The sequence below is a fragment of the Crinia signifera genome, chromosome 9 (assembly GCF_055691185.1).
Source record: "Crinia signifera chromosome 9, ASM5569118v1, whole genome shotgun sequence".
NCBI classification, from domain to species: Eukaryota; Metazoa; Chordata; class Amphibia; order Anura; family Myobatrachidae; genus Crinia; species Crinia signifera.
In genome coordinates this window covers 75,560,232-75,575,945 of record NC_139225.1, presented here as the reverse complement: position 1 = coordinate 75,575,945, position 15,714 = coordinate 75,560,232, and the positions used below count along the sequence as shown (strand labels likewise).

Genomic DNA, 15,714 nt, shown 5'->3' with positions numbered 1-15,714 from the left:
GAACATTGGACTAAAGCTACAACCTGAAGAACAGAGAATAATGTCATGACCACAAGCTAGTTTGATGTAGAAAAGTAAATGTGTGGGCAGCATTAGACATGTTCAGCCATTAGCAGTACCATTATTGCTAAAAGCACTCTACCAGGAAGATGAATACATCAGTCGGAGATTAGCTCAAGTAAAATGTTGTATTACAGCAGCAGGTTAAGTCCTGATGACATTTCATCCCCGAAATAGATTAGCCAAATTAATATTTACATTCATCATCTTCTTTCTTTTCACCCCAACAGGTCCCTCGGTGTCCGATATTTCACTTACGGGATACTCTTCGGCTGTGGCAGTTCTTTTGCATTCCAGCCCTCCCTGGTCATTCTTGGTCACTACTTTAAGAAGCGCCTTGGACTTGTGAATGGCATTGTGGCTGGTGGCAGTTGCGTGTTCACAATGTGCCTTCCTCTACTGCTGAAGATGATGGGAAATGCTATTGGATTGGCACACACATTTCAAGTGCTCAGTGCTTTCATGTTCATTCAGATATTCCTCTCTCTCACTTTTAAGCCTCTTTTGCCGCCACCAGTTGATTTTAATAAAGAGAAAGAGATGGTGGCAGGAAGAAGTAAAGCGCAGCAGTGTATGGCTCAGACCCAGAAATATTTTAACATGCAAGTGTTTCGTAGAAAGACGTATAGAATCTGGGCATGTGGCATAGCCACCACTGTTCTGGGATATTTTGTTCCTTACATACATCTGGTAAGTGACCATTACAAAACATAGTTCTAAATCAGGGCTATAGCTAAAGTGATGCCACAAGTACCATTGCTGAAGATGCAAAGCCAGGGGGAACGGCATGGCAGCCTGTCCTCTACCCCAGCTGCAGCAGCCCCTGATCCTTAAAGATGTTCACTGCATGTGGTTCTGTTCTGCATACAGCAAGTTCAGTTCTGCTGTTGAGGTAGAAAGGGTTGTAGAGGTGCTGGTAAAAACTGTGGAGGTTAAGTTGGGGTGGCAGGATAGATAATTTGATTAGGAGTCCGTGGGAGTTGTAGTGAAGGTGGCAGGGCATATTATGCCCCCCCATCCCTGCCCATCTCCCTGAAGCAGAGACAGGCTGGGATTCCGTCCCCCACTGCTGAAATACTGGGACGTGGGTGTGTGTGAGATGCTTGCGCGGTTCAGTCAGCTGGTGCACCTCTCCACCGGTGATCGCCAGCGTGGGGCATTCTGGCGATTCCCGGCTAGATTAATCAGGAGCGCTCCATCTGTATGGTGCTGCTCTGAATAAACCTAGAATATGTGCAGACCAACTGGCAATGTGTTCCCCTAAAACTATTGGTGTTCTTTAGAATGTATGAGTCACTGACCTTATAAAGGCATAAGGCTGTAGTGCCATGTCCTGAAGCACAGAGATAACTTCTAATATTAGTAACATACAGTAGTTGATGTAGCTGTTGTGATGAGTACTGAAGTGGTGGTATCACAATAATCTGTTTTTACAGATATTAAATACATAAGTTTAAATATTATATATAATTTATTAAATATGTGAGTTTGGACATCTCGGTACTTGTGTATTTTGGCGGCGCCCGTCGTGGGCATCGTGTGCCTTAACTTTAAGGCACACGTCGCGACGCGATGGACGCGATTTCTCCATCGGCTTCAATGTTACAATATTTTTAACATTGAACCCGATGGAGAAATCGGGTCCGTCGCGTCGTGTGCCTTAAAGTTAAGGCACACGACGCGACCGACACGATTTCTCCATAGGCTTCAATGTTAAAATATTTTTAACATTGAAATACTGTCGGTCGCGTCGGACTTGTGCCATTATAATGGCACAAGATCAAATGTAGTTGATAAAGTCCATCTAACATAGAAAACAATGGGAAATGGGCCAATATGGCCCATTTCTCATTGTATATGGCCCCGTCATGTCCAAATATAAATGCCCCCCATTGTCAGCGGCACCCCAGTATTGACGCCAACCCGAAGCGTGGCGAGCCCGCGAGGGGCGGCGGTATGCGTCCTACGACCTTTTCATACCCCTACTATCCACGTCGGCGTGGAGTTGAGAATAGAATAGTGTGGCGAGCCACCGAGCCGGAAGCGTGGCGAGCGCAGCGAGCCCCGCGAGGGGACGCGGATACCTTCACAGGTATCCGCGTCCCCACGCGGGCTTCACAGGTGTCCGCGTCCCCTCGCGGGGCTCGCCACGCTTCGGGCTCGGTGGCTCGCTGCGCTCGCCACACTATTCTATTCTCAACTCCACGCCGACGTGGATAGTAGGGGTATGAAAAGGTCGGAGGACGCGCTGCACTCGCCACGCTTCGGGCTCGCCACACTATTCTATTCTCAACTCCACGCCGACGTGGATAGTAGGGGTATGAAAAGGTCGGAGGACGCGCACCGCCGCCCCTCGCGGGCTCGCTGCGCTCGCCACGCTTCGGGTTGATGTCAATACTGGGGTGCCGCTCACAATGGGGGGGCAGTTATATTTGGACATGACGGGGACATATACAATGAAAAATGGGCCATTTCCCATTTTATTCCATGTAAAATGGACTTTATCAAGTCCATCTTATCTTGTGCCATTATAATGGCACAAGACCGACGCGACCGACACGATTTCAATGTTAAAATATTTTAACATTGAAGCCTATGGAGAAATCGCGTCGGTCGCGTCGTGTGCCATGTTAATGCACACGACGCGATGGACCCGATTTTTCACACACGATGGACGCGATCCTCATCGTGGGCGCCGCCAAAATACACAAGTACCGACATCTCAAATATATTATTATTATTATACTTCACATAGTCAGTAAAACATTGAAACAGCGGAATTCCATAATTAACAGGCATGTCCAAAAGCTTTTTTTTCCATATAGTGTAATTCAATCAGACCAGTTGCCAAAGGTGTATAAATCAAGCACCTAACCATGCAATCTCCATTTGCAAACACTTGCGATACAAACAGCTCAGTTACTTCACGGCTTGGGAAATGTCATCCCTGCTAGATATGCCACGGTCCACTGTTACTGGTAATATAAGAAAGTGGGAGCGTTTAGGAACAACATGCATGAAGCGGAAGACCACATAGGTGCAAGGTGTGTAAATGTTGTCAATGCCATGCTTATTCCATAGCCCAAGAGTTAAAAAATTCCATTGGCATTAATGTGAGCACAAAAACTGTGGTAGAAGTGGTAGAATGGGTTTCCATGGCCAAGAAGCCACATGCAAGCCTCATATCACCAAGTCCAATGCCAAGTATCTGATGGAGTGGTGTAACCGCACATGACTCTGGACTGTGGAGCAATGGAAATGTGTTCTCTGTAGTGATGAATCACGTTTCTGTCAGTCAGATGGGTGAGTCTGGGTTTGGCGGATGCCAGGAGAACATTACCTGACTGACTGCATTATGCCAACTGTGAAGTCTTAAAAGAGGGATAATGGTATGGGACTGTTTTTCAGGGTTTGGGCTAGGCCCCTTCTCTCCAGAGAAGGGCAATCTTAATGTTTCAGTATGTCAAGCCATTTGTGCGTCCAACTTTGTGGCAATAGATTGGGGAAGGCCCTTCTCTATTCCAACATGACTGTGCCCCAGTGTAAAAAGCAAGTATTTATAAAGACATGAGTTTGGTGTGAAAGAACTTGGCTGGCCTGTACAGAGCCCTGACCTCAACATCAGTGCTCTACTGTATGAATGGGCACAAATTACCACAAAAACAGTCCAAAGTCTTGTGGAAATCTTCCAGGAATAATGGAAGCTGTTATAGCTGCAAAAGGGGGACCAACTTCATATTCAAGTTATATGTACCGAATTTGAATACATTAGGGGTATTTAATATGGGGTGATGGCTGTCGAGCCAGCCCGACAGCCGTGACCCTGCAGGGGGACGAGAAGGGGACGTGGCCGCGAGCTCATCACTTCCCGGCCGTTCTCGTGAAGTTGGGTTCGGGTTCTGCTGAGATACCTGTTCAATGCTGTCGGGGAAGACAGCATTGTAAAGGGCCCCGCAGCCATCACCCCAGTCATGACAATCTGTGTTGGTGTAATGGTTAGGTGTCCTACTCATAATACTTTTGTCCATATAGTTTATTTTTACCTTAAAACCTTTAGTTTGCATGTTTTTACTTAACTAGTAGCTGTCATTCTGATTTTTCAGGGCAAGGTGACATGAAATACGTATTAGTCATAAACAACCTTGGAATGCCACACATCGTGACTTATTTACAATGGACAAAACTAATATATGTACATACTGATCTTCTATTCACTTATCTTCTATTTCTCAGATAAAGTTTGTAGAACAAAGATTTAAAGAAACCAAACGGGAGTGGATACTCTTAGTTTGTATTGGAGCCACGTCAGGCATTGGTCGCCTAGCATCCGGAAAAATCGGGGATTGTATTCCTGGTCTGAAGAAGGTTTACTTGCAGGTACTGGAGACACTACTATTCCTAATGGCAGATTATATGAAAGGTTAAAGATCATTTCCAGCTCAACTGTAAAACATATATTCTTTTATCAATCTTAATAACTGGAGATAGTTATTTATTTGATAAAAAATGTATTTTCAATACCACATTGAGCTACAGTATAAATAATAATCATTGCTTTATCTATATATGATCGATACTAATTCTCCAGGTTATGGTAGGAGTACCGCTCTCTAATATTTATACATTTTTAGAGCAGTTCTGGGATGAATGTTGATTGTTGTTACATTAAAAGAACATTTATTAAAGTATAACATTTCTCCTATTCTTTATCTCTTGTTGCATTTTTTTTTTATATTCTTTTATTGTTCAATCTACAATTATGTGAGTGAGTGATGTATTATGATCAGGCTGCTGGTAGTACACTAGTGCAAATACAGGCAGTAACTAAATGCTTGTTTAACAAAAGCGAAACCATAGCAACCACTTTTTGTGGAGATCTGGTGCAAATCAGGATAATGAGTCATCCTGCCAATGCAGATGTCAGTCGTATGTGTTGTTTTACAAGTTTTCTGCCTGTTTTAGTTTGGTCTATTTTTACACTGGAACAATCACAGAATATGTAGTCTATATATTATAATCCGATAGGTGCATGCAGATAGCAAGCATGACATTACTTGTTGGTGAAGTATGTCAGTTTATAAGGATGCTGTTAATATTAATATTCCAAAAAATGAAGTGAAGGAGAATTTAGCTTATCAGTGTTTTTTACCATGTCCATGAACTTTTCCAGGACCAATAGAAGCACCCCACACTTGTGTATAAATGAGCTGCAATGACAGCCATCCTGGACGTAATGTTGTTTATCATGGACAACATACAGTAAAATCATAGAAAAAATGTGTAACATACAAAATGAGTTCAAAAGCATTTAAAAATCTACATCTACAAAAAACTAATAAGAATATCTTGACGGTCTGAGCCAGATTACCAACAATGCACCGCATGCGACTGCTGGGGGCCCCAGAGGGCCCATGTGCAACCTTGTCTACTGCCAGAAAATGCATGTAGTGTAGTTGGCACAGCACAATCTGTGCACTGATGCCATTCCTCCCCCATAACTCTTGGTCTTAAGGTGCCCATACATGGTGTGATGTGCACCATGTGTTTTGAACTAGATGGGATGCAATCGAGTTCAATAAGTACGATTAGCACATACTTTGTCCTGTGCGAAGGGACGTACGTGGGAACGCGCATCGCACCAATACATTGCACTGTGAATGGGCACCAATACATCTACCTGCAGGGGGTGCATTGGGAACTAAAACTGGCCCTGGAAAAATTTCTGTAAGTGGCCTCACATGAGCAGCACCAAACTAGGTGTGGATAATACATCACTACAACTGGTTGGAAGCCGTTGGTTTCAATGTGCTTGGCAGTGTAATGTCCCCCAGACTGTCCAGGTGCTGTTACGACCCACAAACCTCCACATTTCAAATAATACCCAACCTCTACCCACTGATCCTGACCCCAGACCCCCACACCAGCATCATGCAGACAAACAGCCTATTACCCTAATCCAATGAAGTTCACAACTATCACCACTCCTTACCCAGTGGGGCCCAGAAATTGTGGTTATGGTATTTTAGATCTACAATGTCTAGGTCTTTAGGGTCAGAAGGTCAACAGTCAAAATGTCAACCAGGTGAAAAGGTTGACATGAGTTTTTCGTGTTTTTTATTGTCTGTGACTATATAGGCCGGTATGGACACCGGCTAGGTGTACTCTGTGCCCTCACATGGCTCGCTACGCTCACCATGCTTTGGGCTCGGCACACTGTTATATTCTACCTCCAAGCTGCAGTGGATGTAGGGAATAAAATATCGCCTATTGGCACATGTCGGCTCAAATTTCTTTTAAATAAAACTCATGTCAACTTTTTGACCCTGTCGACCTAGAGTAAATCTCCAGATACTGAAATTGTTACAGCCCCAGATAGCACCCATACCTGTCTCTTTAACAGATGGATATAGAAAAGCGCCCACCTTAGATGAGTATTTGTAGCGTTGGATACACTGCTCAGTGAATTGGCAAATGGCGTTTGTGGTGGGGGGCAGGGACGGATCATAAAAATAAGTGACTGGCTAATGGATTCTGGGGGGTTCTAGAAGGTGCCGATTGAATCCCTCTCATAGGGGCAGTGCAATAGAAATCCATAGGCTACCATTGGACAGCCCCATCTAAAGATGGCATTGCCCACTGCATTGCCACTCTGGAATCTACCACACTGTAGGGCTTGGCGTATATGCGGTACATGACCAAACCTCTGAAAACTGCTTTTTGGAGGTTTGGCCACATATGTAAGTTTCCTTCATCCTACTAAATATATCTATTGTTCAGCATCTACACTGATTAACCATAAATTGTTTAGGTACATCTAGGTATTTACCTTGTAAATACAAATTATCTGGGGTACCATCCACTGTTCCCTCTAAGCTGTGCGCGCGCACACAACTCAACAAGCGTGCGCACAGACATTACAACAGCGCGCACAGGTTTTTGCAGTTGTGGACTCAATTAATGGCTGTTTCACCCATTAACTACATTGTGTGCTGTGTTTTAAATGTTTAATATAATTTTGAAGTAAAGTTAACAAAAATGCTGAACGTCATTTTCCAGTTATATAAAAGTGACGCACAAAAATTTTAATTTCCTTCCAAAGTTGCACAGCCAAAATCTTTTGCAGCACACAGCCTTCGTAAAATTAGAGGGAACATTGGTACCATCCCCACCCAACTCACACACACTGGAGTGCATTTTATTTTGTTGAGATTAAGTAATTTATCAGTATATAACATTTCATGTTAAATAACACCTTCTGCGTTTCCTTATAAGCACTGACATGACATAAGATCAATAATATCAATTGTCACTATTTATACAGAGATTAGTTCCAAGTGTTTATACATATATTCACATCACATTTGTACTATAGATATGTGGACTAGAACCTGTTGGAAGAGATGTGACATAGGAGTGTTAAGGCCCCCATACACTGGGTCCGACTTGTCCTTAGGACAAGTCGGACCAATTTGCCCTTGAAAGACCCCCGGCAGCCTCCCGGGAGACTGCTTATGATTTGGCAATTTATTGCATGTAAATCTGTGGCGGACAGCGGGGTCCTTGCGCTGCTGGTCAGTGGGTCTACTCACTCAGTTCCCATCCACCGGACCCACTGACCAGCGCTGCAGGGACCCCGCTACCTGCCCCATGCCACTTCCCAGCAGCCACTGTGCGCCCCCGCCACCCAACCAGCTGGCCGGACCCCGCTGCATGTGTAGGAGGTCCCAGGATGGATGGTCGGGTAGCCAGCAGGTCCGACCACCTGCTTGAGTCCGATGAGCACGGGACCACACATCGGACCTGAGGGGACATCAAACCGAGCCGATTTGGGCCAATTTCACAGCCCGATTCATCACAATCAGCCCAAATCAGCTCGTCTATGGGCACCTTTAGAGTTGCAGAAGAGACATCCTGTTTTGTGTCTGCCAGCTAAAGACACATAGGCCCTTATTCTGGTTCACTTGCAAAGGGAAATTCCTTCTCAAATGGACAAAACCATATGCACTGCAGGTGGGGCAGATGTAACTTGTGCAGAGATAGTTAGATTTGGGTGGGGTTTTACTTCAAAGCGAGATCTATATTGCAGTGTAAAAATAAAGAAGCCAGTATTTACTCTGCACAGAAACAAAATAACTCACCCAAATCTAAATCTCTCTGCACATGTTACATCTGCTCCCCTGCAGTGCACATGGTTTTGTCCATTTGAGAAGGAATTTGCCTTTACGAGTGAACCAGAATAACCCCCATAGAGGATAATATACAAAGATGGGAGTTCTATTGAAGATGGGATGTTGCTATGGACAACCAATCAGATCATATCTATTATCTTCACGAAGGTGCTAAATAAATAAATAAGAAGCCGAATCTGATTGGTTGATATGGGCAATATGCCATCTTTAATGCCATCTTTAATAGAACTCCCATTTTAGTAATATTTCCCCCCATACTACCGATTAGCAATGATCACTGAGAAATAATTAGTATTTGGATGCATACACACAAGTTATTCTTTTTTTAGAAATATAACTATTTTTGGTAACTTGTGCATCAGGTTTATGGACAAGTTTATGATTTAGATCAGTTTATGCTGTTTTACTTACAGTACATTTACAACCACTGAAAATTGCGTTGATGACATGTTCATCAATATACACTTTTCACTACTTACTCAACTACATTTCCCCATGCACATTCTACCGGCAGTGCCTTGTAGCCAAGGAACATTGATAAATAACCTTGGATTGGCTAGGATTTTTTTTATTCTCCATTTACTGTTAACCCTGGCAGATTTTGAATATTTAACTTTTATGTTGTGCAGCTGTTGCATTGTAATTTATAGGGTAACATTCATTTCTTTATCCAGGGTTACAACATATAGAAGGTCCCTGCTGGATTTTGGAAATGAAGTGCTACGTTTAGCTAGTTTCTTGGCCAGCCAAAGCCTGAGGTTTTATAAGAGGCTGTATAGGTTACAGGAAATTTTATTCCGCTGACGTGTAATCAGTCTAAAGCCCAGGTCCTATATAACAAGGCCTTTAAATTATGACATGTGGGTACAGACAGCAGAATATTTTATTGGCTTTCTATTCCCCAGAAATAAACTGAATATTCATTAAAAGTATATTTCATGTTGGGAAAATGAACACATAGGGTAATAAATCTTAGCGCTGTGTGTAGTTTGACGCATGAAGGCGAATAGTTTTGTATGAAGCATGCAGAGACAGCAGTCAGCTATGTTAACGCACACACACATTAGAGTTAGCCTCTTCTAGTAATTAGTTATTATGAAATAATTGATAGAAATTTTTTGGGGGGTAAATTGGAGACCCCATTTAATGCACATGTCCTTTGCTGTCCATCTAAGCCAGTGCTTTTCAACCTTTTTACCTTGCGGCACACTAAATAAGATTTTTAAATTGCCAAGGCACACCATGAGATCCCCACAGGGCAAAACAAATTGGCCCCCACAGGAAAAAAAAAACCCAAACCTTTTGGCCCCCATATAAAAACAATCACACTGTTCCCCACAGGTAACAAAAATGAAAATACATTGGCCCTTCACATGAAGAGAAGAGACCAGTAAATACCAGTTGAACTGGTGGTGACTGTAAACTGGCTTGGGCATCTCTAGATATGGGGGCACACTTGAGAACAGCTGAAGACACACTAGTGTGCCATGGCACAGTGGTTGAAAAATACAGATCTAAGCAATAGTGTGTGTGTATATGTATATATATGTATGTATGTGTGTGTGTGTATGTGTATATATATATATATATATATATATATATATATATATATATATATATATATATATATATATATATATATATATATATATATGAGTCATATGGCTGGCACTCTCAGTAGGATAAGTATCAATTGCTGGGGTGATCATCCATAGCCATAGGTTATTGATTAAACATATGGTATAAACACAATTTGAAATAAATCGGCGTCACTCACCAGTCTGTATTACTTGGTCAACAGGTTTTTATTTCAGGCAGCATGGCTGGAGATGCAGGGGATCTACGTTTCGGTCCTCCTCTGGGACCTTTGTCCCAGAGGAGGACCGAAACGTAGATCCCCTGCATCTCCAGCCATGCTGCCTGAAATAAAAACCTGTTGACCAAGTAATACAGACTGGTGAGTGACGCCGATTTATTTCAAATTGTGTGTATATATATATTTACATACTGTACATATACATACAGGTAGTGAGTGAAGTTAACAGCCTAGGGTGAATCACTCGCACGGCACTTCCAGGATTTGTGATAACAAAACACGATTTATTCGTGCAACAGTTTCAAGGGGTGAGCCCCTTCTTCAGGCAGACAGTATAACAAACTGTGGTTCTTTATATTTAATTATTTCCGTCCCGAATTAAAAGCAAGAGAACTAGACCGGACGGAATTAATTAAATATAATGGGTACTTGTTTCCTAGCACGGCCACCCTGATTTCCATCGGGGTGGTCGTGTCAGAAAAATCGCTTCGATTGCATCGCATGCGATTTGGTCGCATGCGATGCGACCGACCCGATTTTTTAATTGAATCAAATGTGAATAGGGTCCCTGGGACCCGATTTTACATTGGATTTAATGTAAAATATTCCCTAGACCCCCAAATTTTACAACGTAAACCCCACCCCACGATAGACGCCAACCCGAAGCGTGGCGAGCCCGCGAGGGGCGGCGGTGCGCGTCCTCCGACCTTTTCATTCCCCTACTATCCACGTCGGCGTGGAGTTGAGAATATATAGTGTGGCGAGCGCAGCGAGCCACCAAGCCCGAAGCGTACAGGTACAGGTATACGCGTCCACTCGCCACACTATATATTCTCAACTCCACACCGACGTGGATAGTAGGGGAATGAAAAGGTCGGAGGAGGCGCACCGCCGCCCCTCGCGGGCTCGCTGCGCTCGCCACGCTTCGGGTTGGCGTCTATCGTGGGGTGACGACGGGGCCATATATAATGTGAAATGGGTCATATTGGCCCATTTCACATTTTTCACACTTAATCAAGTCCATCTCATCTTGTGCCATTATAATGGCACAAGACCGACGCGATGCTCCCCATTTCAATGTTAAAAAAGGTACTTGTGTATTTTGGCGGCGCGCATCGCATCGCATACCATAACACATACGATGGTATGCGAAGCGATATCGTACGATAGAGCACGATGGCATACAATTTTGAAATTGTATGCCATTGTACATGGCATACGATGCCATACGATGCGATGCGATTAAACATTGTATAAGCACCCTAATGGGTGCTTATACTATGTTAAGCACCCAAATGGGTGCTTACAATGCTAAATGCACCCCCACGCCACCTCCCACTATAAACGTGAACCCGAAGCGTGGCGAGCGCAGCGAGCCCGCGAGGGGCGGCGGTACGCGTCCTACGACCTTTTCATACCCCCACTATCCACGTCGGCGTGGAGTTGAGAATAGAATAGTGTGGCGAGCCACCGAGCCCGAAGCGTGGCGAGCGCACGCGGATACCTTCACAGGTAAACGCGTCCCCTCGAGGGCTTCACAGGTGTCCGCGTCGCCACGGACACCTGTGAAGCCCGCGAGGGGACGCGTATAACTGTGAAGGTATCCGCGTCCCCTCACGGGGCTCGCTGCGCTCGCCACGCTTCGGGCTCGGTGGCTCGCTGCGCTCGCCACACTATTCTATTCTCAACTCCACGCCGACGTGGATAGTGGGGGTATGAAAAGGTCATAGGACGCGTACCGCCGCCCCTCGCGGGCTCGCTGCGCTCGCCACGCTTCGGGTTCACGTTTATAGTGGGGGGTGGCGTGGGGGTGCATTTAACATTGTAAGCACCCATTTGGGTGCTCAAAAGCACCCTTTAGGGTGCTTATACGATTTTTGGTCGTATAGGGGGTCAAAATCGCGTCGCATCGCATGCCATCGGGTGATCTGTTCGTCGTACGACGGACATCGGGGGCGCCGCCAAAATACACAAGTACCTTAAAAAATATTTTAACATTGAAGCCTATGGCAAAATCGGGGGCATCGCGTCTGGGCCAATGTTAATGGTCCCGACCGACGCGATGCCCGCGATTTTTCCTTTGCCGGCAAAATGGACCTGATTTCAAAGGAAATCGGGTCCATCGCGGGCATCGTGTACTTAACTTAAAGGAACACGATCCCAAAGATTGTGGCCGTGCTAGGAAACCATACCATATAAAGAACCACAGCACGACTCTAGAGGCAATAAAGGAGCACCCTTTTGTCCATTTATCACACAATATAATGTACGTAATAATGGCATCCGTCGAACATTAAATAAATATTGGCATATAGTAAAAATGGATTTGATTATAGGAGATAAACTTCCATCTGTACCTAAACTGTTGTACAGGAGATCCGCCACGCTGAAAAATAGGCTATCTCCCAGCTTATTACCTAATGTTCAAACAAATATTGACACAAGGAGCTGGATCAGCTAGAAACCGCAACGGTTTTTATACCTGTGGTAAATGCAAATTGTGTCAATATGGGTTAAAAAGGTACATGTACATTTCAGGGAGTAGATGGTAAAGAAAGATCTTTAAAAAGTTTAATTAACTGTAATACGACTTATGTTGTGTATCTGCTGAAATGCGGTTGTGGCAAATCTTATATAGGTAAAACAAAAAAGGGTTTAAAAATACGCATTCTCGAACATTATAGAAATATTATAGTGTACCAAGGCATTTTAAGATTTGCCAAAAGAGTCACTTTGAACATTAGGGGTGGAAACAGAGATCAAATGCTGTTGAAAAGAGAATCATACTGGATTGGGAATATGGATACTCTTTTATACCGAGAGGCCTCAATAAGGGTATAGAAATTACACCTTTTTTTATAGAATATTTTTTTTCCATCTTTCTTCGTTTTATGCTAATAGGCTATATTGCCTTTTCTCTGTAATGTGTCAGCTCATAGGCGCCGAAACCGTGGGTGCTCTGGGCCGGAGCACCCACGGCACGGGCCACGGCATCGGGGTCCCAGCAGCGGGGGTCCCTGCGGCGGATGGGAACTAGTAGCGGTATTAATACCGCTGCTAGTTCCCATCTTCTGCAGTGATCCTGCTGCTGACGGCATATCTGCTGCCAGGACCCCGCTGCAGCGCTGCAAGGATCCCCAACGCGAGCAGCGGGTGAGTCCTGGAGGCAGTGGGGGGGGGGGGGGGGTCTGTGGGAGGACCCACCTGATAAAATGCAAATCGGCGCCCCTGTGCATGCTAACTTTTGTTTTCTGATGAAAAATCGCTCCAAATATGTTATGAAGATACGGTTACTTTTGAAAGACCATGTATTATATGGACCTCTGAAAAACCATGCATTATCTGAGCTATATATTACTTTGTTCTATTAACTACTGGAGGTATAGTCGACAAGACCAGATTATCCTATTATATACCGCTACGGGTACCTACAATGTTGATTCATGCTTATTTAGAATATCCAAGTACAGGTCGAGTATCCCGTATCCGTATATCCGTTATCCAAATTATTCCGAAATACGGACTTTCCAGAAAGTGAAAAAAATTATTTTTTTTGCTAAAAACTCACTGGGGACATTTGTAACAGCATCACTGGGGACATGATATGTAACTGGCACTATATATGTGCAAGACAATGATTGCTTGGCATTCAAATTCAGTGCTGAGAGAGTACACAAATTTTGTTTCACATTTTGAAACCTTGTTTTTTGAACAATTAAAATATATTTGTGTGTTTTATGTGGTAATAAAATATATTTGTGTGTATATTATGTGTTTATACAGCATAAATGCAAGATACTTCTAAATACATCATTGAAATATTAAAATATTCCGAAATACGGAATAATCCGTTATCCAAAATTCTCCTGGTCCCGAGCATTTTGGATAAGGGATACTCAACCTGTACTAATATATTTCCATCTACTTGTGCTTAGAAGTTGATAAGTGTGCCGACAATTTTCTTGTAGATATAATTACTAACCCTGTTAGATAAAATTAAGTCTATGATTTTTTATTCCGTATGTAAAATATAATCATTCTACTATATATCCATTAGTGTTGTATAAACACAGATGTGGTCGACGGTATATCTGTCAACACAGATTTTTAAAAGAAAAAATCTTTAAAACTATTAGAAACCTGAAATAATGACTAATGTTTAATGTACAAGTGTCTTCTGCTTACTATATTATGTATGTACTAGAATTTTCTTGTTTGTTCATATGTTTATGTAATTTTATGCATGTGGTAAATGTTCCTTTTTATATATGTATTATTTTATATGTTTTGCTGCTATATCCGTTCTGGTATTTTCACATTAGTAGCGCAGTGTATCTGTAAGGCTGTGTACACACGGGGGCAATTTTATGCAATATCGCGGGCAATATGGTCGCTGAGCGACCATATTGCCCGCAATGAGAGTGTGCACCGGCGATATATTGCCGGGTGCGCGCTCCCGTTTTCTCCCGCGTAGTGATCGCTGGTCGCAGGAACATTATATATATATATATATATATATATATATATATATATATATATATATATATATATATATATATATATATATATATATATATATATATATATATATATATATATATATTTTTTTTTTTATAATTATTATTATTATTATTTACCTTGGTTTCGGTTCAGTTCTGTGCAACCAGCAGCGGCTGCATATCAGTGATTTGTTGTCTATGCTTTCGGTTCTCTCAGGAATTTTTGCAGTTGTTTTCCTGAGGGATGAATGAGGGAAACATCTGTACTAAAGTAAAGAGTCATTAGGATTAGTGTTTAATCTCACACTTTTCACTGCTCATAATTCCAGCATCTAACACCCTGTCCTGCCAGGCAGTCTTGGACTGTGTGTTGTGTTTGGCCACTGACGCTTATTAGCTGCAAACCTCATCTTGTGTAGTAGGGCAGTCATACAACCTGCTGCCTGAATATGTTGCCATCTTATTTTCAGTAATTTAACAGCTTTTCACCCTGCTGTACTTTTCGCTGAGATTTGCGTACTTGTAATGGTTTGACCCGACTGTTGCAATTTCATTATCTCTGTAATATGAGTCTTGGGCCTGATCACATCTGATATTTTCTATTTCAGGTGGCCTCCTTCCTGCTGCTGGGAATTGTGAGCATGATGCTGCCATTGTGCCAAGTGTTTGAGAGTGTCATTGTGGTATGCCTGTTCCTTGGCTTATGCGATGGCTTTCTGATCAGTATGATGAGCCCTATTGCCTTTGAGCTGGTGGGTCCAATGCAAGCATCCCAAGCTATTGGCTATGTCCTGGGACTCATGTCTATTCCAATGACTGCCGGACCCCCTATTGCAGGTTAGTCTGGAGTGATGGCATTTGAACCTTGGTAATACCATACTGTACAAGATGATGCCTGTTGCAGGTTAGGTTTATGTATGCCATATTCAGAATGTAGTTCACACACACTTGATTACATACAGTACTTGACTTTGGGAAATGCAGAAGACAAACCTCTTAAGAATAAATCTGGAGTAAATTGTTCTTAAAGCACACCATCATCTACACTCAGGGTAGGCAGCCATTTTATGGAAGACCAATAATTACAGGGAAACAGCCCAGCAATTTACAAAGCGTTATTGTAACGTAGGGGTCTATTCATGAAAGAGTG

The 15,714-nt window shown here is 43.0% G+C and overlaps 1 protein-coding gene across 1 annotated transcript in view; it reads left to right on the top strand.

Annotated features, from left to right (window-relative positions):
• SLC16A2 (solute carrier family 16 member 2) overlaps positions 1-15,714 on the top strand; it is a 187,854-nt gene that overhangs the window by 162,008 nt on the left and 10,132 nt on the right. The window contains exons 3-5 of the mRNA XM_083159255.1: positions 291-750; positions 4,294-4,437; positions 15,173-15,401. Of these exons, the coding sequence (XP_083015381.1) occupies positions 291-750; positions 4,294-4,437; positions 15,173-15,401 (833 nt within the window). The remainder of the gene's footprint in view (positions 1-290; positions 751-4,293; positions 4,438-15,172; positions 15,402-15,714) is intronic.